This window comes from Fringilla coelebs (assembly GCF_963513975.1).
Source record: "Fringilla coelebs genome assembly, chromosome: 8".
NCBI classification, from domain to species: domain Eukaryota; kingdom Metazoa; phylum Chordata; class Aves; order Passeriformes; family Fringillidae; genus Fringilla; species Fringilla coelebs.
This window is the reverse complement of record NC_140066.1, coordinates 18,697,604-18,724,339: the sequence shown is the minus strand read 5'-3', so window position 1 is coordinate 18,724,339 and position 26,736 is coordinate 18,697,604. Positions and strand designations below refer to the sequence as shown.

Genomic DNA, 26,736 nt, shown 5'->3' with positions numbered 1-26,736 from the left:
ATGTTTCGAAGTCTTTGTTCATTTTGTGTTTAAATGATTCAAGTAAAAGAGCTTCCACCACTGACCTTGAAAAGCTGTGTTACAATCCAACCAGAACTGTCTCCTAAATTCAAAGCATAATGTAATAGTTTTATCACTTTTTGTTTCAAAAAGCCTGTAATAAGAAAAATGTCTCTATTAATAGGAAAGAGCCATGTATTAATGTTCAACAGCAATATATTGGGAAGAATACAATCTTCTGGCTTACAGAAATCTCCCAAGAGGTGACAGTGAGTGGGTTATGTTGGTTCCAGCTGACAGCCTAAGACTGTCAGGCTCTCTTTTTCGTTCAGATGTATTTACTTGCTGATACTTGCATTATCAGGCAAGGCATCGTCATGGTAACTCAAAATTCTGTCCAGTATTCAAAAACCACTGGAGTATATCATCAGTATGGTGGAACATATAGAGCATATTGAAATGTCCTTTACCCTCAGCTGGGAAATGAATGGTTTCTGATCATTCTCTAACTGAAAGAGAATAGTAGCCCTTGATGAGGCAGGTGAGGTTCAAAGGCAAGCCACAAAAACATCAGACAACGTGAAATAATACTATACAAGAGCAGGAGAAATGATTACTTGAAGAACAAAGTGGCATAAACTATCGAAATCAAGCCCCTAAATGGATTTAAAAAGTGACCAAAGGCTAATTAGATGGGCTGCAGTAACAATAGACAGTGTTTCCTCCCACTCTGAGTAGTAAAAATTTACTTCTGAGACTCAGCAAAGCTCAAAAAAAAATAGACAAAATAAAAATGTCTCATGGACAGGCAAGAGAAAGAATATGCCACCTTCTTTTTAAATAGGTGGAATTGGCCCATGTAGAAACCAGAGGACAGACAAGGTGGTACAATGCAGTGCAATTCAGGTACACCTGTACCATTTTGTGTTTCTCTTCTAGCAGTTATCAGAACAGAGCCTATCATCCACAATTAAAGTGTGCAGATTCTGTGTGTGCAGTAACTCATATACCCTAACTGCTTCCTTTGGTATATCCAAAACCTGAAAACCACAGGCTGAAATCTACTCCCATCAGATCTGTATGCCTACTAAAGTCACACAGATCTTAGAATATTTGACAACAGTTCACATTTTGATACAGACCCACATTGATTTCACTGAGTAAAAGACATTTCAAAAGCAGCAGAGCCTGGAACAGAACTTGGATATTCTGCTTTACAAGTTCCATCCTCTTTGGCAGTCTGCCAGTCAGCTGTTGACAATCATAGATTTCAAACAGTCATAAATTCAGGTCCCTTTCAAAGCCAAGGAGATGATAAGATGTCAGTTTTTACCTTGAAAATTTGGTAAGAGAGCTGATTCAGCTAACATAAAGGACTAAGAGTCCACCAATGCTGCTAGAAAGAGTAACTTATCTTCTTTTGACCTATAAACTCTGATTTTTCTAATGCTTAAATGTTCCTCATTCAATGAGGTGGTTGTTATTTCTGTATTTACATTGTACTGCACAGACACCAACAAACCAAAAATAAGCAAAGACAACTCTGTTTGCAAATCTATAATTTTGTCCCTATGCTGCACATTAACACTGCATGTGTATTCATTTCACTATTTTATTTCCTCAAAAATAGGTTGACAAGGGCTAGGTTGAGTTTTCAAAACTTAAAACCCACGCAGACTCTTGTAAACATTTAATATTTTTTTCGCAAAGCATCTATTATAAGTTATTGTAAACAGTGATTTCCTGAAAGAAATTAAGGTAAACTCAAAAAGAAATGGATTTAAGTGAACTGTCATTCCCTCCCTCATCCAACCTGCCCGGTCCCTCGGTGACATCTGCCTGCATAGCTCTAATTATGAGAAGTCATGTGCCGGGATAAATGATGGCGTTCTCGGAAGTACTCGTGGCAAATGGGGCACGTCAGCTTCTCCTCCCGTCTCCTCTTGCACTGGGATTCACTCGAGGAGTATTCTTTTTTGTGATGTGACCGCATGTGGAAGACTAAATCAGATGTCATGCGAAAGGACAGGTTGCATTTGGCACACCAGTTCTGGGCAGCCACTCCAAAGGATGTGAAGGTGGGGGGAAGAAGAGTCAAGGAAGAGGAGGAGGAGGAGGAGGAGTGGGAGGAGGAAGCAGTGGTGGTATTTTGCAACTGTCCTCCTGCTTGCTTGAGCCACGGTTCTGAGGTATATGGGAAAACATTGCTCCGAGTGATGCTTGTCTGCAGCATCTGAGCATTACACAAATCACTGACAAAGAACTTGGAATTGAGAAGACTGCTGCAGCACATGATGTCTGCGGTGGCAATGAAGCCAGACAGCTCCCCCAGGCTCTTTGTTGACTCACTCATGGGATGAGAAGAATTTACTGCAGCTCTTTCTGTTACACACTTACTGGGCTTGCTGAAAGCACTCTTCTGTTCTCCTCGAGCTCTGGTGGGCCAAACAAAGGAGAATGCACTGCCAGAGGAGTTCAGCAACGCTTCCTTCGACACCTGCTCTTTACCAAGTGGGGCCGTGCCATCCTCCTGCTCTGGCTCCTGCAGTCTCTCATTCCTCAGCTTCTCTTTCATCCTCCTGACCTCAGTGAAAGCACTCTGCTTCTGGTCCAAAGCATCCTTCCTAGCTGACTGCCTCCCTGAACTAAGCTTCCTGAAAGAACCAGCCAATGCAGGCTCTCCCCCAACCTCTTCCTTGCCCCCACAGTTACGTTCCTCAGTCAAATTATTGGTTTTCTCCAACAGCACTGTTTTCCTGCTCCTGTTGTTCTCAGCCTCTTCGGATTTTGTCCTCTTTTCTCCAATAAGACCACGAGCATCATCTTTACAAGCTGCCATTTTGACTTCCAGGTCCCTTGCCAGACTGTGGAAATTCGTGGTCTGCTCAGCTAGGCTGCTCTTTTCAGTTTTAGGGTTCTGGAAGTTTCTCCATAGCAGAGTGCTCTTCTCTGGGACACAGAGGAAGCGGACATGGGACAGATAGGAATGCTCACATTTAAAGACTCGGTCACACTCTTGGCATCTCAACTCTGCAGGAACAGACAACAAGCGATGAGTTTGGCAAAGGTGGAATCACAGTGGATGCAGATCCTGATCCTGTCATTGACACAAAAAACCAGGAACACCTCTAATGCCAGGGCAGAATCAGGTCCCTTCCTGCCATGCAAAATGGTTCATTCTTATTTGCTTCCATGCTTCCGTGCTACTGGCAGAAATATTCCATTTAGACTCTCAAGCCTAAATTTTATTACATAAAATGTAATTATATTACATAAAAGTACATAAAATGGCCAGTACACCATGATCTAGATAAAACCATTTAGACTTCATAATGATTTGAAGTCTAAACCTGGATTTGGGTCTACATTTTTTAACTAAGTCACATTCAGGATGAACATTAAATACTATGTATCTAAGCAATAATGAGTTTTAGACCAGAATTCAAAGATCTTTACGTGACTCTCTATTTTTAGGATACTCTGGAAGTTTAATGCCGTTCAAAAGTCATCTGACCTTAATGCCTGAAGCCCTCACTCATGCTCATTTGGCAAGCTGTTATGTGCCTTAAGGCACAAATGTCTACGGCACAGAAAATGATGTTCAAATTGCAACAATGCCAGTGATGGGCAGGAGGAATAAGGAACACTCTTTCCTTGTGGTCTTCAGACCTACTGCACCTCTGCTTCATTGGGATGATTGACTGCCCATGAACAGATGGTACAAAATTCAGCAATCAACACAAATATGGTACATCTTAACCCTTGTAAACTATCTCCATGTTACATTATTCCACAACACAGCAGTTTTACAATGCAAGTGATTCCAGACAGCACCTGAGGCCTGGGATACATAGGAAGCTTCATAAATTGGTTGGGTAGAATTAAAAATTCCTAGTTTGGGACTCAGCACAGCTTACATCATTTTACAAACTACAGAAGCTGAACTTTTTGTAAGGAAATAAGGCTGCCGAAATGGGTGGAACATTGTACCTATGAGTTCAAAGTCTTGATTCTAGATACAGTGTTTCTTGTGGAAGTAACTCTCTTCCCTGTAAATCCAAAGGGCTGGCCCTGTGTGTCCGCACAGCAGCTAAGAGAATACACTGAAACCAGCTGGAATGATTTAGTCGGTTCCTGTTGTGTTCCTGAATGTGTCTGAATTAATTTAATACTAATTTACAGACAAGTACATTACCATATGAATTTGCTAATGCATATCTTTACCAACCTATACCTTTACTAACCAATCTCTATAAGCCTTGTTTAACTCAACCAAAGGGAACGTAGAAAGGGTTTTTGTTCCAGTCTAACTAGGTAAAATTTGGAAAAAATGACAGCTGGAGTCAGACTTGGTATGGACCCAACTAACTTGCTTGGTGTCTCTGTAATCTGGATTTTTAGTTTTGTAACAACTTCCAGGTCAATTTCTTTTGGAGCAAAGAATTTTCAGCAACATCTCAGAAATTGTAGCTTGCTCTTTTCCTCATTTCCACTGTGTCCAACACTACATTGGCAGACCGTGCTGCATGCAATAGTGTTAGGTTTGTTATGTATTTTTAAAGATCTGTTCATTTACAAGATTAAAGCTGAACACTAGCCTATACCTGATTTGTCAATGAGCTAAAAAAGGCCTATTTCCAACTGATACTTTAGACTTTTAGGATTGTAAATTATTGAACTGCATAGATTTCCACTGCATAGCTCAAAAATTTCAGCATGAATCCCTAGTGCACCATTCTCTGCTAGGAGAATGGCATTAAGAACTGCAAATTGGTTCTTGCTCTGTGACTCCAGCTCAAACCTCAAAGCAGGAGGTCTTTTCTCTTAGCAGACCAGCCAAGGATCTGCAAGTGTTTTGTATTGCTACAAGACAACCACATACCTAAGAAGATGCAGACTCTCCCTTCAGTCCTCAGTGACCCCTGCAATCAGCAATTCAGTACTTACCATTCTGGGGCCTCTGAGCTTTTATCTCATTGAAACCCAAGAGGCTGGAGAGCTCCTCATCATACCAGACAAGCAGCTCCTCATTTTTGCTGATTTTCCTGGTGGAGCGATAGTATAACTGACTGTTTTCCAAGTAAGCTTCCAAGTTCTGCTCCTTGCTATGGGCAGCTGCTTGTACAAGTCTCATCCAAGGCAGTCCTGTGGGACTGTGCACAGATGTAACATCCACCTGTGAGACAGGACACAAAGAAGGGAAGCTACAGGTCTCGAGGCCCAAAGCAAGATTTGCATCCAGTCCAAGAACAAAGCCTGGTTTCTGCCTTGCGCTGAGCACATGTGACAAAGCTGTGAGCCCAACACATCTGCCAGCGTCACCAAATCCAAAGGCATCCCAGGGAGAAGGCTGGGGGCTGAGAGCTCTGGGAATACAGCTGTGTGGGAGGGAGGAGGAGACACCAATGGTCGTGGGTAACCTCCCATGGCAAAGCCAGCCTGCTGTGCTGGTCAGTCCCTGGCCCTGTCCTGTGCAGACTATCCCAGGGACTGCGCCGGGTGCGGATCACAGAGGTACAGGAGGAGCGATCCTCTCTCAGAAGGGGGCTCAACCCTTGGGATATGAGTCAGGAGACGTACCAGTGCTGTGACATTGGGACTGAGAGATGTGAGACCCCTGGATCAGTGCAGTGTGAAATTGGGAATGAGCTCAGGACAGTTGCATGTGGAGGTTTTCAGTGACATAAGAGGATATGGATCAGTGGGTGTAAGAAAAGTCATGGTTATTTGATTCAATACCCCAAGTAAACATCTGCATATATGTTTGGCTAGATTACATAAAATACAGATTTTAATATATACAACTAAGAAGCGCTTATATGATCTCTTTCCTTTTTTAAAAAAATAAAATTATATTTCACCTTTGCTAGATTAATTAAATTAATTTCAAGGTATCTAAACAGATAAACCTCATCAGATCAATATTTTTTGTTAAATATTTTCTGAGAGTTGCAAGGGATTCATTTACTTTCAATTTATGTGTGTGCAGATATACCAAACAAATTAAGTTTAAAAAATTAATTTCTTAATTCTTACAATAGGCACTAAAAACCTTAAAAAATAATATTAAGTCTATTGCTCAAATTAAATTTCTGTTCTGTGTGTGTATTACAGCATAGTCCTAAATCACATATAATTTTTACTCCACAGGACTCCTGAGTCATTTAGTTGCAGGTTAACAAGTAAATAATGTAAGTACAAAACATTTGGCGTTGTCTTCCTCATGCAGTGTGTGATTCCAATCTTAGTTACTTGATTACACTGAATAGGGAATGATTTATTTCTTTATAGGTTTTTCCTTGGTGTTTACCACAGCAGGTCTATGCCTTCTGCAACATTTGAAAGGGAATATTTTCATAGCTTGAAGGCTAAAACACAGGGTGATCAAAAGCAACATTTATATGCATAAAAATGAATTTTTGAAGCACTAAGTCATTGTTTAGAAAGGAAGAAGTTTGCAAATGAAAAATGTCTAATGACAAGTATGATCTAAATTTCACCCCAAGCAATGTATAGCTCTTTGTTTTCCACTAATTGCAGGGCAGCCATTCTTTAGTGTTTGGTACCAGAAATAATATTTTGGCTAATTATTTCTCTGGTTTTAACTGACTAGTACCTACCATGAAAAGTTTGATCACATTAGTAGCTTGGATACAAGAATGAAACATTAAGAGACCATTGGGATGAGAATTACTTAGTGTAAGAGAGAAAATAAATTAGCATGCCCTGAAACTGGTTCTCTCTAAATGCCATGGTAATTAACAGGGATTGAGAAATACAAGTGCCTGACAGCAACACAGGAACACCCACCCACACACAGAGGCTGTAAGTAACAGCTCTGACAGAGGCTGTCATATTTTACTTGCTGTGTTTCAGAAATACTGAGCAGCCACCCGGTGCTCTAAGCAAAGTCAAAGGGAGCACAGCTCCTCCAGGACTCCAGGGAAAGAGCTCAGTCAGCTTCAAGAAGGTGAGGAGGAGTACCAGATGTAAGATAACATCTGAGTGCTGCCAACTAGAATAATGGACCAGTTTTATTGTTCCATGTGTTTAGACACTATAAACCTGGCAAATCCACCTCTCCCGGAGGTGTCAATCCCCCAGATGGACCCTTTGCACCCATACATGAGGAAAGGCCTGCACAGCCCAGCATCTCAGTCAGATCTGGGCTGCTGAGGAATGTGGCTCCCTTGGGAGATGCTGGAAGAGAAGAGAGAAAACAAGTCTCTTCCTTGAAACCCCCAAGAAGCTGCAAGGGGCAGAGGAATCAGGGAAAGAGCTACCTGTGCCAATGGCTGCCAAGGCATCTTCTTTGCCCAAGTGTACAAACTCGGCCAAGGAGCTCAAATTAAGGTCTCCAAGAAAATGTGGGAAAAAAGATTATGAAGTTCTCCTTTGGTCTTAATGAAAAAGCCCAAGAAAATGAACTCTTGTTAGTAATAACATTCCCCAAAGTCTTGCAGGAGCGCTGATGAACAATGATGAACAGAAACCTCAGTTGCAACGAATCCACCTTGCCAATTCATTGCCATGTGTGTTCTGTTTGTACTACACCCAGCAGAGCAAAACCCATTTTTTGTTTTGCACTTCAGTGCCATGATGACAACATAGCATCATGATTGAATTTTTAATTAATTACTTCAAACAGGAGCCTAATGGTAGTTCCTGATTTCTGGGAGGTTTACTTTTAATTATGAGTAGTTAACAGGATATGGGACTACCAATTGCATCTGAAACAGCTACTTGCAGAATTTCATGTATTTACTGCCAAAAGACAGAGATCTGAGCCAACTCAGGCATCCAATTTCATTGCTGCATAGCAATTACTTAGCTCAAGTGTAGAAAAACACTAAAGCCATTCCTCTAGAGGGCTCTTCCAAAGTAGAAAACCTTTGAGGCTCTCTCTACAGTAATTCAAAACTCCCAGGAGAAATACAGAAATATTCCAAAAATAAAGCCTTATTTCAGGGCAGGTCTCTCTCCAAAGAGTTTGTTGGTCTCCTGGAGTACTAATAACACTGTCCAAGAAAGCAAACGTGTGCCAGAGACTCAAAACAGTCAGATAAAGCCTGAAGCCTCTTCTTCTCTTTCTTATTTTGTTTAAAGCAGAAGTGTAGAACAGGTTATCTCCCAACAACAGTATCTTCCATATTACACATATGCCTTGGGATTTCTCTCCTCCAGAGCACATTAATCTTAGGCAAACCTGGATCTCTCCCAGATCCATCCATGCCATAGAATGTAGGAAATTGGCTTTCCTCACACTGTAAAACACCTCCCTGTCTTCATCTAGACCAACAGTGACTGAAGGGCACTCCAAGACCCAGAAAGCCAGGGTAAGTGGCAAACATGCTAAACAGTGGTTGGAAACAAAAAAAAATTTGGGGAACTAGAGCTTGAGAGTTAACAGTCCATTACAATCCTGGGGTTTCTGCCTTGCCTACAGTGATTGAAAAGTGTAGCTGTAACACAGACATACAGATCCAAGGTGACTTTAGGAAGTCCATGTACAAACAGCAGTTAAGCTGGGGCTACCCAAAGTGTGTGTGGGCTAGCTGCCTGACTGCCATTGTGGTTTCACTTTTAAGGACAACTGGGGTAGCAGTTGCCTAGATCTGTAAATAAATGCTGTGAATGTACAACCTGCATGAATCAGTGCAATGACACAGTCTTCCCCCTCTGCTCTCACAAGGCTGTCACACCTCCTGATAAACCTCCTTTGTCCTGACAAAAGCTGAACTAGAGGTTACTAAACTATTTTTCCCTCTTCCCTCCTATTCCAAATGAGATCTGAAGCAGGCCATCAATCATCAGCATAGAAGTGGAACTTTGTATTCTTCCTGCAAAGGACAGAGTTTTCCTTAGGTCTTTCTAGTCTACAGCTCATAAATCAGAAATGCACTGGCCCTTTCTTTGAAGGAGCTGTTACTTGTGCTGAACAAAACAAAAAAACTACTCCTTGCAAAGTTACCTTCTCAGGGATGGTGTTCCTCTTTTTGACAGGTCTAACATTAAACATTCATATTTTTCTCATACCTTAAATACATAGTGGATGTTCCGTCTGTCAGAACACTTGAGAGCAATGAAAGCTACAGTGTCCAGCAGGGTGTTCTGGAGCATGCATGGTCCAAAAACAACTTCTTCAGGGATGTCTTGTGTGGTATGAACAGTAGCCAGTATGTCTGGAAAATGATGATGCAGAAGCTTGTTGTCACTTGTCCAAAGGAACTTAGGCAAAGATGTAAGTTCCATTATAAACCTGTAAAAACACAAGGAATCACATTTGGCACGGAGATGGAAGTAGAAGGTGGCATCACTACTTGAAATACAAAGATTTCCAGGATCTGTAGGTAAATGCCAGGACATTGTTGGTTACAGAGTTTCCAGCTTTACTAACTCCAGTTCAGAATGAGAAAGATTACCTTGCACTAAACCAAAGTCTTAGGTTTGTAAACAAGTGAATTACACTTCCTGGAATAGGCAGACAGTCCAAGAGTTCAACTGCTGCTCTTTTCAGTAAGATGATTTAGGAAAAATAAGCAAAATTTTGAGTGAGTAGAACTCAGCATACTCTTAAGCATATTCTCAGATATCTTCTTATTATTAATATTTTGTAGAAGTGTGATGAGAGGTAGAGAAGGAGAACAGCAACAAAATAAAGCAAGACTTTTTGAAACACATTATGAAAAAGCTGTGCTTCTTTTGCTTGAGTGCAACATCAGTCTAGTTTCTGGTTAAGCTGCTATAAAACCAGGAATAACCTGAGTCCTGAGTCTATCCAACCAGAATGCACAAAATTTGTGGAAATTTCTGAAAAGAATTGTTTTCATCCCACCTCAAAGTATATGTTGTCAGCTGTTGTTGAGAAATTCAAATCAGATTATGACTCTTTGCATACTGATACTCCTAGCACAATGTTAGTAGAGATTTCTGTCTTTAGAGGATAAATTTTTCCAGCCCTGAATGTAGAATAATATATTTGTCACTGCAGATGCAATTTCTGCAACTTGAGCCACAATGTGAGAACTCAGTATGTAGTGAGGAGAAGACAGGCTTGAGTTATTTGTCATTCTAAGCCTCTCTAGGTTTCTAATAAAGATATTGCCATCCCCAGCTCCCAGCTGGAGGTCATGGAAAACCCCTCATTTGCGCCATCAAGAGCTGGATCAGGTCCATTAGGCAGAGAAAATTAAAGAGAACAGCAACAAGCCCTGAAGAGGCCTTAGCCTAATAAATACTGAGATAGAAGGGCTGAAGATCTAGTCTAATCTTTCTCACTCTCTGACAACAGAATTGATTTGTTACTCACTGACTCATGACTTAAACTGAAGTGGTATAAAGTGCTCAGGAGACTTGCACTGATTTAACTAAATCAGTTTCTAAATCAGTGTAGTTAATTCAGTATAATTTATTCCTTGTAGGCAAGGTCTAAGACCCTACCCTAAAAATATTACAATACATGGTCAGACATTCAGTATGCAGCAAACATCAGAAGGAGGAAGGCCTAAACCAGACAACCAAGGCAAAGAGTGGGATAACATATGCCCTCTATCCAACCTCAAGCACCCCTTGAACTCAATATGACATTAAAGTTTGTTTGTTTCTAAATTACTTGTTAACTTAATATGTGATCAGACAAAAAAATCCCCAAAACCGACATGTGTAAGTGCCAAAGTCTCAAAGTGCCACCCTGGCAGCTGTGGGAGCACGGAATTTGACTCTTGCATGGAAGGGTCACTTTTGTCAAAAGCTGTGAGAAGGATGTACTGTGATTACTCAGCAGATGGGACAGTGACCGTCAGCCTTGCTCCAAAGGCGCTGGGAAGATCTCTCTTTTCCAATCACGTGGCGAATGCACCATCTAGTGTCACATCTCAGCATCACACAATGTCCCATGAGCAAGAGGAGCAGGACATCCCCATCTCTGCCCCATGAGCAAGTGAAGCAGGACATGCCCTTCTCTGCCCCGTGAGCAAGAGAAGCAGGACATGCCCATCTCTGCCCCGTGAGCAAGTGAAGCAGGACATGCCCATCTCGAGCAAGAGAAGCAGGACATGCCCATCTCCGCTGCCGTCCGTGCATTGTACAGCCCCAGGTTCTGAGCACCCTGTCAGGCAGGAATCATTTCTTTCCAAAGTGGGTCATTCCCTCTGCCACCCTCTGCTCAAACAGCAGCTTGGGTGCCTCCTCAGGTACTGGGTTTGATAGGGTCTGGTCAGGTTTATCTCAGGTAGGGAGAGTCATTTAAATGGCTTTTTGCAGTGTTGGCTGAAGATGCGCTGCCTATACTTAGAGTGGAGAGTGGGGATCCTCTGCAACATCATTAGAAAAAAAAAGGGTGAATTTTTTTCTACAGTCTTCAAATAGCATGAGAAAGCTCTTCCTTCTGCATCCACAAGATTTCAGCTTCTGTTACTAAGCCAAGCTCATCAGCTGAGGGATAACAGTGAGCAAACATGACTGTTCTGCTTTCAGAACTGAGCTGCTACCTCTGCAAAGGGATGTGCTGCATCCTGTGGGTTTGCCAACCTGCCCTCGTTCAGGGGTCTCCATTCCAAAGTGCAGATTCATCCAGGGCAGTACTGGAACAAGTCCTGCCTCCTGAACAGGTGGTAGGGGGTTCTCTGGCAGCTGCTGCCCTTACCACAGACAACTGAAATACTGACTTTCTAAAGTAATGAATGAAGCTTGAGACATGACTTAAATGAAAAAAATTCAACTGATTTACTTTCTCAGCTCTCTGGTGGAGCAAAGGAAACCAAACAGACGAGCTGAAGGGAGGTCAAAAGACAGCAGGAACGAAGAAAAGAGGAGAATAAATATCTACAAAAGCTTCTCAGGCATCACTGTGATACTACAGCTGGATTGGGCATCTCAGCAGCTGCAGCATGAAAGAGGTACCCACAGACAACCTAGGTAATGCATCTTTACCATGGCAGGCTTTTTAAAATTACTTCTCAAAATGACTTTTCAATGGCTGCTGCTGTTAAAGAAAGTTAACCAGCTGTGTGACACTTTTAAAGAAAGTTTACTAACATAGATTTTACCTTTGTCCCATGAGTCTAGAGGATGGTGGTGCCTGGAGAATGCACACAGAGGTGCCTTCTCAGCAAAGCTCAGGAAAGTTTAACAGTACTCCAAGCCTAATTCCATATAGTGCCCTTCTCCCAGTAGGTCCAGTCAAATACTCACTGACACTGTACAGAAGTAAATCTCAATAACAGAGTATGGGCACGATGCTGCCAGGGGCCCCAGCCAGCTCAGCTTTTCTGTCCTGCCTCCCCTCATGGCAAACCCAGAGACAGCCAAGCCATGGCTGTGTGCAAAGTCAGGTCCAACTGCTGCCAGAGACACCTGCTGGATTCTCAGAGAGGGTCAGCAGGAGTGTGACTGCACTGGGGCACCTGCCAGTGCAGAAGGTGGCTGTGTAATAGTCAGTGCATACCTCATACCTTGAAACCACCACCAGAGACCTCAGAACTGCTGAAATACAGCAGCAGCACCCACAACACTCAAAACAGACAGCAGAAATTAGCTAGGAAAAGAAAAAAAACAAACAACATGCAAGAAGGTCAGAATATAAATCTGAAAGATCTGAAATATCCCTCAATTTGGATGTAAGTTTTAACCTCTATATTTTTTTCATCTGGTTATAATCTAAAGCAAAACTTTCAGCCAGAGTAAAGAATGCTTACAGATCTTTTTAATAAAATCACCCTCAAGTTTTCAGGAACTTCAGACTTGAGCCTGAATGAGAATTCTACACCAAACTATGAACTCAGTACTTGAGCTCTTGTTTAATTATAAAATCTGGTTTCAATGCAAATCTCACACTTTTGCCAACAGTCTTCATAATCATAGGAAATTCATTAGGAACTTGCAAATGGAGTCATAATGAGAAATAGAGAAGGTATACTAGAATGCCTGGCATTTTAATTTGCCAGGCTGAAGTAGGTGAATCACTCACATTCTTCCCAGTGAGTGAAGAAGAGAGAAAATTCTCATAACAGAGAATGACTGTTCCCCATGACTTCACCCAACTGATTACTCTTGTCTTAATGCCACTGATCTCCACATTTTGTCTACCTCCTTTAATGAGCAATAAATCTGCTGTGCCTTCATTTCTTACAGATTCACTAGCTGTTGTACATATGATTTCATTCACTCTTCTCCTACTGTGTAGCAAAGCTTACAGAACTCTACCACAGGCTTCATTGGGAAGGTCAGACCTTCATCTCTACAGCAGGCAATGATATGCTTGCCTCAAACTGCTGGGAGTGCCACTGCTTCCCAGGATCCCCCCATACAACATGATCTTGCTGTTCCCACTCAGGTTCTGCATCAGCAGTTCCTATCCCTCTGGAATCACCCACAGACATCTCTGACAGGCTGAAATAAAATGAATATTTATAGTGCTTCAGTAGCACACTAGACTCAGATCACCTGTTATGGGTACTCTCCATATTCTATCTGTCACAGATGTGAATTCTTCATATGGATGAGTTTAGGGACTTGCTGTTTAATGGACTCTTCATCCCCCAGACAGTATCTGATACACATATACCATGTCCCTGAGTGATGGATTTTGCATCTTGATTTCTGAGATGTGTGACAGATCTGTCAAAGAACAAGGACCTATGGGCAGGCAACTCCCTATGGATTATACAATTCTGGATGTTCCATCAAAAAGCACATTAAACAAATAATGCTTCCAGCAAATGCTCCCAGCCTGCTTGCCTCTAGAGAAGCACACAAATTGCTAGTCAACTTTTGGTTTTCTGAGTGTTCTTCCAAGCTGGAACTCTAAAGATAGCCCCCTCCTAATCTCTTCCCCTTTCCTAGCACTTCTATAGCATCCCATTAACTAATTAGGGTTACAACTTCTGCCTTCCTGAAATATGTTTACATAGCTCCAGTACCTCATGAGAAAAACATGTTACCAGAGAGGAAAAGAAAGGAATTTTCAGATCCCTGGTTTTCTACTGCATGGCCTTCAGATGTCACTGCAAGCTCTCCTAAGAAATGTCTGGAAATTCCCAAATGTAGAAGCACTGATTTGAGCAAGGACTCCCCTGAATTCTATTTCCAGAGGACTTGACCCAATTCTCCTTGCCACAGCAACCACATTGAACTGTGGCATCATTTGGAGCTTCTGAGTGGCCCTAAAGGCACTGGTAGCCCTGCTCAGTATTATGATCAACCATGCAAGTGAGAAGGAAACTAATTAATCACATTTGCAAGAGGGGAACATTTCACCCAGAACTTATTTAGCTAGTTCAGCTCTTCACAATCAAAAACAGAAGCAGGCAATAAAAACTGTTTCTTTAAAATTAATTTAATTTTCAAAATTGTCAGTAACTACTTCTATTTCACCTTTACTTCCATTTTAACTGTAGATTAATTTGCATATAGTTATATCACTTTCAAAGCAATTATCCTAGCTGAAAAAAAAATGGCACAGAAGACACTCTTTAAAAATAATTGAAAGTATTTGATCCTGAAAAGTATTACCCCTCAGTCTTCCCAACCACTTCTGTATTTACTCCAGACTTTCCCCAGAGCAGGGGTTAATGTAAACACCATAGCTCTGCATTCCCACGTCAACAAAACTGAAAGCAAAAAAGAAACAGAAATATTAAAGGAGGCATCACTTCCTTCACCTTTTAACTTACTCCTTTCTGCTCCAAAGTGTGATGGCATTTTCCCTGAAGCACATAACCTGTGACTGTGCCACTGCCAAACCTGCCTTTGATTTCAATAGCAGGTCTGTCAGCCTGAGGAATCCGTGATCAGACGTGCAGTGTCATGCACAATAAACTACAGATAATAAAGGAATTGAGCTGATGCAGACAGAGTGGTTCTGTCTGCAGCATTTATTATTTTCTGTTCTTATAGGGAACTGAGGATTCTTTACACATGAAGGAAATTTCAAGGGAATACGAAATAGGAAAGAGAGAAAATCTATTCTTGGGTTTTACACAATTGCTTTTCTTCTATGCCAGGTTTTCTTCTCCATTTATTTAAGTTGTGAACTGCAAAGCAGAAAAATCAAAACTAAAACTGAAGGAAACTGGCTGGGAATTCAATAAAAGAATGGAGAATTCTTGCTTTAAAAAATAATCCCAGAACCCACGAAATAAATCCTGAAACTAACCCCTGTTTCCTAAATTCAATCACAAGCTGAGAAGTCCTTTAAAGCATGAAAAGTCTAAACAACTAATTTCTTTCAGCTCACTGCTACTGCAAAACAGAGTTTACGTGCTTCAGCTTGAGTACAAGTCAGGTCTTTCTGAGCATAAAGTTATTTCTTTTCACCTTCACTGCTGAAAATCCCATACACATGAAGAAAATTGTACAAAAACACTGGGAGATACAGCTATGTGTTGCCATTCCCAGCCTTTCTGGGATGAAGAAAGCCATCTGGGGGTTTGGTTTGCTACCCCTCAGCTAGATATTATACCCACAGCAGAGTAAGCAAAGATCTTGGATTACCTTGGAAAGAATTTCTCAGGATTTTAAGAAAAACTACTCATATGTCACTCATTTCTGAGTCTCAGGTTTAGCAACCTGTCCATCTTTGAGATGGACATAAGACAATACACCCTGAATTTCTGAGCTTTGATTATACTCTTCCTCTTCCCAGTTTTACTGGTCACAAATTTGGATCCCAGCAGTGATCCTGCAGAGAAGCAAGAAGGTGGCTGACCCAGAGGTCCCTTTCCTTCCACTGAGCCATGTCACATTTCTGCATTAAGAACAGCCCAATTAGCACTGATGAGGTAAATGAGAGAACAATAATTAAACCTGTGGAGACCGGAATTTTTACCTTTTTTTTGCAGTCCAGGGCTACAGCTGGAGCATATTTTGAGTACCTCTCTTCTCAGTTCCTCTCAGCTCCTGATGTACTGCTCATCTAACATATCCCCTGTTCTCCTGGCATGATTCAGCCACACTTGCCTGATGAGCTTACCTGAGCTAGGCACCTGGGAAGAAGGAAACACAACTAGGCATCAAGGAGGAATTTGTTCACTGCAGAGATGAACAGAATCTGAAGGAGTGGAATAAAATCAGGGCTGAACTAGCCTGATGCATGGAAATGGACTTCCCTTGGCATTCCAGGCTTCCCCAGCTTTCCTTCTTCACACTTCTCTGTACAGCAGCTGCACAACTCTAACCTGACAAGTACCTAAAAATAATGAGTAAAAATAGGGAAGCACACTGCCTAGATTGCTCTGGAATGATCAGGAGGCAGCTTGGGGTGTGGAGTTTGGTGTCTGGTTTGAGCTTTTAGAAACTGGGTCCTTATGGAGGTTTTACTGTGAATTGGAGACCTTCATGTTTACGGGGTACTCATGACTTTGTACCATCCCAATACCTTCAGGCAGCAGTTGTCCAGTTCTTACTATTTTAAGGCTGTGTGGTCTTCAAATTGTCTTCCATCATCTGAAATCCCCAGCACATGCAATGTAAGCTGACAGCTTTTGATGAACCATCATTATATCTTGGCTGGATACCCAGCCTAGTGAATCATGAAACTGCCAAATCTTTTTATTATGAACAATCTTTCAAACTTCTGTGGGAATAATTAAGAAGACAGAGCTAAAATCCCTGATTGGAAATGAACAAATACCTCAAGCTCCACATTTGCTTTCAACAAGTCTTGTGACACACAGGAACTGTTTGGAAGTGGAAACTAAAAGAAAAGCTTTCAGGTTTCTTCTTATTTTCTCTGAGGATAGGGAAGTTGAAGTGGCCTCTCTCCTGATGCATGGTAGCTGCTACACAGACACTCAGACCTCCCTCTCCAAAGCAGATGAAGGTTACATCATGTCTCCAAGACCACCACAAGGATGCAACTTCCACTCTTTACCTGATGTCCAGGAACAAAATGCCTGGGATTGAGCATCACATTTGGTTTGATGAGAAAATAACTGAGATTTGAAAAGTCCCAGCAGATGCACATACTCTCACCCCACTGGCTCTCAAATAGCAGCCCAGTACCAAACTTCCCTATGGTTTTTGGGATTTCCACACTGAACCCCTATTTCGACTTCCACTCTCTTCCATGGCCAGAAATGTGGCAGGTAGGAAAGGAATGGGCTATCCCACACAGCTGGAAAGCCTGGTTAATACTCCCTTGTTGGGATGAGTGATGCAACAGTCTTCACAGTTCCACATGAAGCCTCAGTGGATTTAGCTGGAGGTTTTGAATCTGGCAGAGCATGAACAACAGGAGCACTGAGGTCTCTGTTCCATCTCTTCCAGGGCTTGACTACAAGAAATGCAGCGCAGGCACTGAAAGAACTCTTGATATTTCAAAGTGGACAATGAGCAACAGTAATACCACACTACATCCATTGGAAAGGATGAAGTACATTTATTTTCTGCAATCCTGGTGGCTCAAACAGACTGGGTCGAGGAATTTGGCCTCATGATGCATAAAATGTCAGTATTCCTTTCCATTGGGTTGGTCCAAGGACAGAATGAACACTTCTGTCTGGCACTGTGTCTGATCTAATGGACCCTGTTGGATGGTACTGGGCTGTACAAGTCACTCATAAATCAGACAATCCACCTGTGCATAAAGAGGAGATGACTGCAGCTCCATAGTCTACTGGCTTTCAAAGACTTTATTTTTGTGTGAAGGGCTGACTCTTCACTGGCTTACAGCTGTTCTATTTACTGAAGCAGTGCATTTATCCACCACTTCACTCTTGTGGTTTCAAGGCCTAAGACCTAAAAAACAGGGTGTCTGTAGGATAAAGGAAAAAAATGGGTTTCTGTAGGGTAAAGGGAGCATGTTGGAATTTTTCAGCCAGGATTGAGGATTATCAAACAGCAAATGCTATGAATACGTAATTTCAACTGCTCATACAGCTGTACATGCCATACACTGTATGGATACATTTCAGTTCAGAGCTCACAGTATCTCATATCCAGGCCTTAATTGTGCTGGTGGTCACCTCAGAGACTTGGTCTGGTTTTGCACCTGCTGCTCTGGCACTGTTCACCATTCAGCAATTGACATAATGCTCCAAAACATCACAGGAAGTTTGAATTTTACAGGGACATCCAAAAAGAACAGAAAGCAAATGTTATTCCATGACAGGGGGAACAAAGAAGGCAACCATTCATCTGTCACACAGTCTAGGAAAGTTACTTGTCACACAGATGTGTGTGCCTGATTTCAGCAAAATCCTTGATTCACTCAAACAGCAGCCCTGCCCACAGTAATCTGTGCTAACACATTTGTTCTCACAAAGATCTGTACATTGGCTCCTTCACCCAGGCATCCATGCAGACAAAACCACCATTCCCTGTATGCAGCCACAGAAAATGGAGAAACAACAGCCAACCAAACAACATGATCCAAACACAAACAGCATGAATCAAACATAAACAGGCTGAACCAAAATGTGAAAACAGTCATAAATACTTGTCTTCCCTCTTCATACAATTCACATTGATGTCTCTTTTTCAGAAATTCTTTAAAGTTACATTATCTGATTGAATTTAAAGATATATAATCCTACTTAAGAGTCCTGCTATTGATTTTGGCAGCTTTAAAAGAAAAGTAGTATCTGTTCAAATGTTTCTTTCTGACAGAAAATCACATTCACGTGGTGTGTAAGCACATACATAAAGATGGAAACATATAAACACACATACATGTGTTCATAGCTGAACATACAGCCATACATACACCTATTTATTTTTTGTGATTTTGCATGTTCATCATTTGTATTTAAAAAGAAATATTTTTAAACAAAGATCAATTACTTCTACATGGCTGATGCTGAAGATTTCTTCAACAGTACTAAGTGGCATTAACTTATATTTATCTTACTTACATTTGTGCTAAACTTACTACATGATGTTCAACTCCAATAAGAGCTGAAGGATACTATGCAAGGTGAAATTGTGGGAGGCAACATAAATAAGTTATTTTTTGCTACAATGAAACCTTTTAATTGGAAGTGATTTTTTAAATTAAAATAGCCTTACCTAAAATAGTTTTTCCAACAAAATATTTTGTTCTTTGACCGGGTGTTTTTCAATAGCAATTGCAGGCGACATAAGACTGTGCTGCAGGAAAATTATATTAATAGAATCACAGCATTACAGACATGGAAATATCCATCTGTAAATACTAGGATTTAGCCAACTAATTTCTTTTGCAAAATCTTTGGTACACTCTGTAATTCTTACACATAATTTATTTTTGCACTTTCTCATCTGGTTATATTACATTCAGTTAACAGGATCTAAATATTTTGAGTTTACATTAATATTTCTATGGCTACAAAACTATTTTCTCTCGAAAATTATATCTCTGTAGAGTTCCATAAGGCAGCTTTACTTTGCTTTGAAATATTGGAAAATTGTTAAACACAAAAAAAGAACTGCACTCTCAAATAACAGCTTAGGCTTTGGTGTAGTTTTATACATTAAAAAAACATGAATTTAAACTCTCTACTGCCAAAATAAATTCCTCTATTCCTCTCTCTAGTACCAGTTATACTTAATACATGGAAACAAAAGCTGTCAAGTGCAACATTTTTAAATGCCAAAAATAAGGGGAAACTCCTGAGACATCATTTATTACTAAATTCTGAATTTCATGCATGACTGCAACTGCTTTTTATTTGAAAGCAACTATACTAAAAATACAAAACTAATAAAAAATCTGATCTTCCATCAAGTTTCTATGGACATTTCTTTCAACTAGAAGCTGTCAGTTCGCAGAAAAGTCATTAAAATGCTTCAAACATTTTCAGTAGACTGAGTTCCTACAGAAACCTTTTAATGTAAAGATTTGCAAATTTAAAGATCAATGTGACCTTTTAAAGTGACAGCAATAGCAGCTCCTAACTTAAGTAAGAAATTTCTACTACATGGATATCCACAATATAAGGAACACATACAAACAGAGAATAACAATGTGAGCTATTCCAAACAAAGTTCGTCAATTTCATAAAAGCAATTAGACCCTGGGTAAGTACCTAGAACAGCCACGATGCTCTGATCACCTGTCGAAGTTGGAAGGATGAAGAGCGCTGTAACCAATAAAAAGAGCGACTGATGCTCGAGAGTTCTCGGCGAGACAAGAGAGCCGGGAGGGAGGAGAAGGGCGACTGCCGGCGGGGCTGCCGAGGGGGACCCGCCTCCCCTCCGCCTCGGCACGGCCCCGGCAGCCCCGGCCGGCCGCCGCCGCTCGGGGCACTCTGCCGGGCCCCTCGCAGCCGCACCGGTCAGGGCTCGGCACCAGCCAGCAAAGACCACCCCCGTGCCCTCACCTGCTCCCGGCCGCTCCCGGCCCCGGGGTAGCCCGGCCCCTGTCCCAGTCCCCGTTCTCCCCGGGCGGGTCCGGCCGTGCGGCAGCGCCGGGCGGTTCGGGGACCCCCGCGCAGGCCCCGGCCCGGCCCGGGCTGGCCCCGGCAGCGCAGCGCTGCGCGGCTCCGGGAGCGCAGCCCGGCCGGGCGGGACGGACGGCGCTGCTCCGCTTCGCCGCGCTCTGCAGGGGCAGCGGCGGCGCCGAGACCCCCGCCCGGCCCCTCTGCCCCGGCCCCGCTCACCTGGGGACTCGCTGCAGGCTCCCCGCGGACGGGGGATCTGCGGCGCAGGGGGTCCCGCCGCGCCCCGTCCCTCTCCCAGGATCCCGCTACGGACAAGTGCCCGCGGAGCGCTCACCTCAGCTCACCTCAGCTCACCCCTCCGCAGGGGCCGCCCGGCCCCCCGAGAGCCGCGCCGCAGCCCCCGCCGCCGCACCGCCCCAGCACGCCGGCACCCTCCTCCCCCGCCGCGGCTCCCCGCCCAGAGCAGACCCCGGGAAACGCCTACCGCAGCTCCTGGCCCCGACCCCCGCCGCCGGCCAGGCGTCCCCCTCCCCCGGGAGCCGCTGCCACCCCTCCCGCGGGGGCCCGCAGCCCTCGCCGAGCAGAAGCCATCCCGCAGCGGCCGCGCACAGCAGCGCGGGGGAGCCACAAGGTGGACGGGATTCCCCCGGTAACGGTACCATGAACCGAGGAGTTGGATTCCCCCTGGTAACGGTACCATGAACCGAGGAGTTTCTTTTAAAGTTGGGGGGGGGGGAACCACACACACGCACGCCGAAATAAACCAAACAAAACCATCTCCAAAGCCGCCTTCCCACTTGTCCTTTAGATCATCTGACAACGCTTTTGAATAGAAGGCTCTTCTAGGAGCTGCAGGTATTGGCAAGAGCCGCTTAAAATGAAAACAGCTGCTTCATAGAAAATACTTGCAGGATAAAAATTAGGACTTTGAGGTATGAAACGATTTGTGGCACAGCTGGTATGTAAAATAAAACCATCAAACGTCTTGTCATAATCAAATATACCCTAAATCTGGACTAGCGACATTGCTTTTGAAAGATGTCGTTCCATATAAATGCCTTTAACGCCTGGTAGAAAATTTTTATGAACATGTTGACAAATGAAATAACCCGGGTTATTTGATTAGTGTCCATGTAATCTGAATATGGGCTTGTATCAGGAAAAGAAACGTCAACCCTTTAATGCTTTTGAAAGGATGGATTTTCGCTGCAACTGAAGAGTAATCTTATACCAATAATGAGAGCGAACCACTCTCGCTGTGTTCTGTGATACAGGGATTATAGAGGATGAGCTCAAGAGTTCCTGTTCTCTTTTAAAATTCGGCTCGGGCCGAAAGAACAGCATTGTTGAGGGCGGGGGTTTGGTAGCTGCCCAGCCGCCCTGGAAGCTCTGCATCCTACTGCCCGCCCAGGAACGGGTGTGGTGGTGGCATCTCCTAATACTGCTGGGGAAGCACCGCCCGATTTGGGATGCAGGTGTCAGGAAAATGGGATGGACAATTCCCACTGCACTTCATATCGCAAGAGTTCATGATTTTTGCAGCCTTTATGCAAATAGCGACAGAAGGTTTAAGAAGGGACCATTAGACGTGGTCACCTGCCTTACGGGAGCTTGAAGCGCTGTGAGACGGTGCGCTGAGGTAACCTGAGCCCCAAGCGGGGTGAGATGCGCACCTCAGGGCCAGCTCTCCTGGTGCTTGGTGTGATTTTCCTTCGAGCAAGACCCGATCAAATGGCTCCGGGCGCCCGGGTCACCGGCCCGGCCCGCCCTGCCTGCCCGCTCCCTCCTGACCTCACAGAAACCTCGCTCGGGCTCGGGGCCGGACGGGCCTGCCCGGGGTGGGACAGCCACGGGAGGGGCTCAGGCCGATCAGAAAAGCTGTTTTGTTTGAAACAGAAGGTTCTGGCTCTGCAGAGGCGGCCCGCAAGCTCCCGCCGCGCCCGGCCCTCCTCGCAGGGGATGGAGGAGCGGGGAAGCGCCGCTAGCAAAGACGCAGCCCCACATTCCCCGGGGTGTTTCTGCCCAGCACTGACCGAGGCAAAATTCGGCCGTGTCCTTGCTTTTGCATCCGCCCACCTAGCATTAAAGCGTGCCCCCTCGCCGGGCCCTTTGGAGGAGGCAGATGAGCAGGCCCTCTCTCTTTGCAGAATCAAAGGACGTGTCAGAGCCTAGAGAAGGGCAGCGCACATTATCGAAAAATGGTGATTTTTTTTCTCGGCAGTGCCTTACTTTGCTTTGGAGACTCCCTTTAAGTCTGCCGCGTAATTTTACGATACTCTCTGATATTCTCGAGGCACCGAGGGAATCTGACGCTATGAGCATTTTTATTTCGCTTTGAAAGGCTGCGGTGTGTGCGGGGAAGGACGGCTGCCTCGGGCAGGGGGTGCCGAGGGCTCCCGGGGACCACGCGGGCTGCGGACACTAGTGGGCACCGGCGAGGCCGAAGCCCGGCGGCGCGGGAGGAAGCGGGGGATTCCTGCTGCTCAGCAGCCGTTTGCTCATTTTTTGTGAATGTCGCCAGGGAGGATGTGGGTTTTTTTCTATTTCTCCATGATCTAAGTAATCGCTGGGTCTCCACTGGCCAGTGCTCAAAAAACCTTTCAAGTGGTGAACTCAAGCAGTGCATTCAGCTTTCAGCCGTGCATAGTTAAACCAGCAAAGCGGCTGAAAGCCGGTGGACCCTCTAATCTTTCCTTGATAAGTCCCCGACCGCCGCCGCGGTTGGCTGTGTCTGAACTCGGTCCAGCACAGAAACACGCAACTGAAATCGAGATGCCTTCCCCGAAGTGCAAGCTGTATTTCAGACTCGCGGGTGGCACCCCGCACCGCACAAAGCACGCCGAGCTGCTTTGCCGGAGGGGCGCGGGCTCCCACGGGCAAGGGGCTGTGCGCCGAGGGGCAGGCGCGCAGAGGGAAAGGGAAAGGGCCCGCCGGCCGCATGGGGCATCCCGCCGCTCCCCGGAGAGCCGCGCACCCGGGGCGGAGCGGGCAGCACCCAGGGCAGGGCTGCCGTGTGCGTGGGGAAACAAGGCACACGTCCCACGCCCGCAGCCCCGCCCGAGTGGGCCGTGCCCCCCGCGGTACCACCTTTGTCGGGGACAGGAGGTGTCACTTTTTGCTGCTGGCGCGTAGAAGCGGCTGACGGCAGGAGCGTGATGGCGCAGCTTCCCGGGTGAAGAGGCCCCGGCGCTCGGGGGCTGCGCTCGGTGGGACAGCGCGCCAGCACCCCACAGGCCATGGACTCCCTCCTCCTTGGCTCGCGATAGGAGCCTCGCCTCGAGTGCGAAATGTCTAGCCCCAACTCTGTCATGCAAAGTGACTCTGCTCGCATCCCTCCCCGTGGCTCTTTTCATTAATTAGGGGCTGCAAAGAGTGGGGGAGGGGGAAGCGGCTGGGAGCCACTAATTATTCAAACTTTGGAGACAGCATCCAGATGAGCTGGGCAATCTCTTTAGGGCAGCGCTTTGTAACCTGTGTGTATCAGGCCGGGAGTGATTATGGTACTGTGCAAAGCCTCCATTAAGAGATTTCATTTCATCATTACTCATCGCCTGCAGGATGTGTTCAGACTCCAGTGTGAGTAAACCAAGATTTCCACGAAGAAAAGCAATTTGCTGTGGCGCGAGAGGGCCGTGAAAACCTACCCCCGCCCGCAAGCAATATTCTTTTTAATTGCACTCAGCTACAAACAGATTTTTCTTAAGTGCCCGCTCGCGTTGTGCCCCCCCCCCCCTCCGCTTTGTCACAGGTTTTTGCCACGACGCCCATCTCCTACAGCAACTTCTTTCTGCCTTGGGCTCTGCTACCCCTCAGCTCTGACCTCCTCTGGGTTCCAGCCGCTCCCGAGCCTGCTGGAGAGAGGCTTAGCAGGACGCGCTGCGATGCTCCGGAATGTAGCTGGGCTGCCCCGGCCCCGGCCGGCTTCCGTGCCCGCCGGCGGCGGAGTGCCCAGCCCGCTCCCCGCTGTCCTGCCCCGGGGGCAGTCCGAGAGGGAAGGAGGCAGGAACGCCCGCCCTGTGCCCCGGCGGCGGGCAGTGGTCCCTAGCCGCGGTCCCTCGCTAGCTGCAGCCTCTGCCATATCGGTATCCCGGAACAGGAAAGTCCCAGTTCATCTTGCCCCCATAAGATCCTGTCTCCCTCCTCCCGCTCCCCTCCCTCTGCCCCTTCCTGCCTTTGGCCCGTGCGAGAGGAGCCTCTTCTCTCCTTGCGGGACGGGGCTGCAGCGCTGGGGGCAGCCGGGCAGGGAAGGGGGACTGGGCTCTGGGGATCATCCGCCTGGGCTCAGCCCCCTGCCCGGAGCCAGCGGTCCGGCGCCCCGTGGGCACGGCTGCCCCGAGCTCTCAGGGGTGAGCTGAGATCCTGAAGTTAGTGATTTCTCCTTTTTTTTTGTTTGATTTTGATTTTTTTTTCCTCTGCTCTCGGTGCTTCCGACGCGCCTCTAAGATTTGCAGAGAGAGAGAGAGAGACTGGGGGAGGAGGAAGAATTAAAGAAAGGGAAAAGATGGCGAGTTGCTGGAGCAGTGTGGAGAAAGCGGCATTTTTGGGCTGCTTTTTGCTGGCAATGGGGAGCTTAATCTGCTGCGCCCGGCCGGAGGAGGAGGAAGAGCAAGAAGAGCAGCGCTCCTGTCACGGTGCCTTTGATCTCTACTTCGTCCTGGATAAGTAAGTGACAGTCGCATTTAAAAACGTTTATTCACCCTTCAGTGACTCCTTGCAGCAGCAGGGATGTTGTTTCTTTCCCCCGTCTTCCCGGACGTCTTCTCCTGATGCCAAATATGACGTGTGGGGCTCGTTCCTTATTTTTGTTCCCCAAAACTTGCATATTTCCCAAGTGGAGCATTTAGGGGAGTAGTGTCCTTTATGCTGAGTTAGTTGTGCATGCAAACCTGGGAAATTGGGTCGCTTTCAGGTTGTAGCATGTGGGCTGTGAGTGTTGGATCTGAGAGGGTGTTGGTCAGTGCCCACATCGTTCCTGGAATTTTGTGTCATGTGTGCAGAGATGTCACTTATGGGACTTAGCAGTGCTAGGACCATGCAGACCTACCTAAAGTTAAGACCAGACTGCTTGTCTGTGTTTTTACAAGTTCACTTATAAGAACAAGGTTTTATAAAACTTATTTTTGCTCAGCTTCTTCAGAGTTGTCTAAACTTGTGTTTGAGTTACATTTATTAAAATAGGACTTGTCTTTAATACTATGTCAGCTGAATTCAGGTGGGGGGGTATGATTAAGCTCATGTGTGTAGGCATGTTTTAGCAAGCACTAACAAAGCAAGTGTAAACTGGTGCACCCACAGGTGTTTTTCAGAAGGTACAAATTTCTCTTTCTTTTGGTGTACTGCTCTGGCTTGACAGAGGATTAAAACCCAGGGATTAACTCAAGGAGTAAATTGGTAGTGTCCCGCAGTGTGATGACTGTGTTATCTAATACATCCTGGGTTACCTATGTGACAGGGTATTATGAAAGATGGAAGAGTTTGTGGTTCTTGCCCTCAAGCCAGGTATAGTGTATTGTTCTGTTTCCTAGTTAGGAGAACTGATCAATCCATAAGGCCCTCGGTATAGCTTGCAAGAGGCAAAAAGTCACTGTCACTCAAGATGTGTATGTCTGTACTCAGGAAGGGAAAAAGTGTCATTAAATAGTGATTCTGTTTTTAGAGCAAAAGCTGAAGATCAAAGGCATTCTGCCGTTCTAAAAGATACACTAATACACCATGTGGTCATTGTTTTGTTTTTCTCTTGCTTAGAACTTGTTCCTGAAGTAAGCTCTGTGTCTAGAAAGGGCTCTGTGGGGGGCTAGTGTTAGTTCTCAAGTTCATTCCTGCCAGGCTTCCTAGAAATGACTGGCACTGTTGTTATGCCCAGTTCCTACACTGAATTCCCTGTAAAAATGAAAGCTGGTGACAGCAGTGTGGCTCCTCTGTCTTCTATAGTACAATGTCTTTGTTACAATGACATTGAGTGCCCCTAGCAATCTCCACTGTACCCCGTGATACTTTTCATCTATATTTCAGAATATATATATATATATATATATATATTCATGAGTATTTTCAGAAAGCCCTTTTTTTGGCTGTGCTGTTGCCATTCATATTCTATTCAAGGAGATAAAAGCAGAGAAGAGAGCAATTTGCTCAGAGATACTGATCTTCAAACAGTAGGAAGTTGATCATCTGAACAAGTTCTTCTCTAGTACTCTGGACCTGAAATAATGTATTTTCTTTTTGCAAGCCACAGGTCTTTCATTTTGTTTCAGGTGCTGTCCATTCACTGCAGTGGTCCACTGGAAGCTGGACCTTATCATGGTTGAAGTAAAATATCATGCATTTGGGTTCCAGGGGGAAAATTCTCTTTAGCTTCAATTGCAAACTGAGCCTTTAT

The 26,736-nt window shown here is 44.8% G+C and overlaps 2 protein-coding genes across 3 annotated transcripts in view; one reads left to right on the top strand and one right to left on the bottom strand.

The window, feature by feature from the left end:
* Window positions 1–1,849: 1,849 nt before the first annotated feature.
* Window positions 1,850–9,366, bottom strand: ZNF488 (zinc finger protein 488; the record flags this gene model as incomplete). Its single annotated transcript, XM_084210153.1, has 3 exons — window positions 1,850–3,030; window positions 4,948–5,176; window positions 9,037–9,366. 3 exons carry the CDS (start codon window positions 9,364–9,366, stop codon window positions 1,850–1,852), a joined length of 1,740 nt encoding a protein of 579 aa, XP_084066279.1.
* Window positions 9,367–24,556: 15,190 nt separating this feature from the next.
* Window positions 24,557–26,736, top strand: part of ANTXRL (ANTXR like) — a 57,107-nt gene continuing 54,927 nt past the window's right edge. For both annotated transcript variants that reach the window (XR_014616357.1, XM_084210534.1), the window contains exon 1: window positions 24,557–25,019. Coding sequence is in view for 1 of the 2 variants with exons in the window: in XM_084210534.1 (XP_084066660.1) it covers window positions 24,859–25,019 (161 nt within the window). In the remaining variant the exon portion in view is untranslated. The remainder of the gene's footprint in view (window positions 25,020–26,736) is intronic.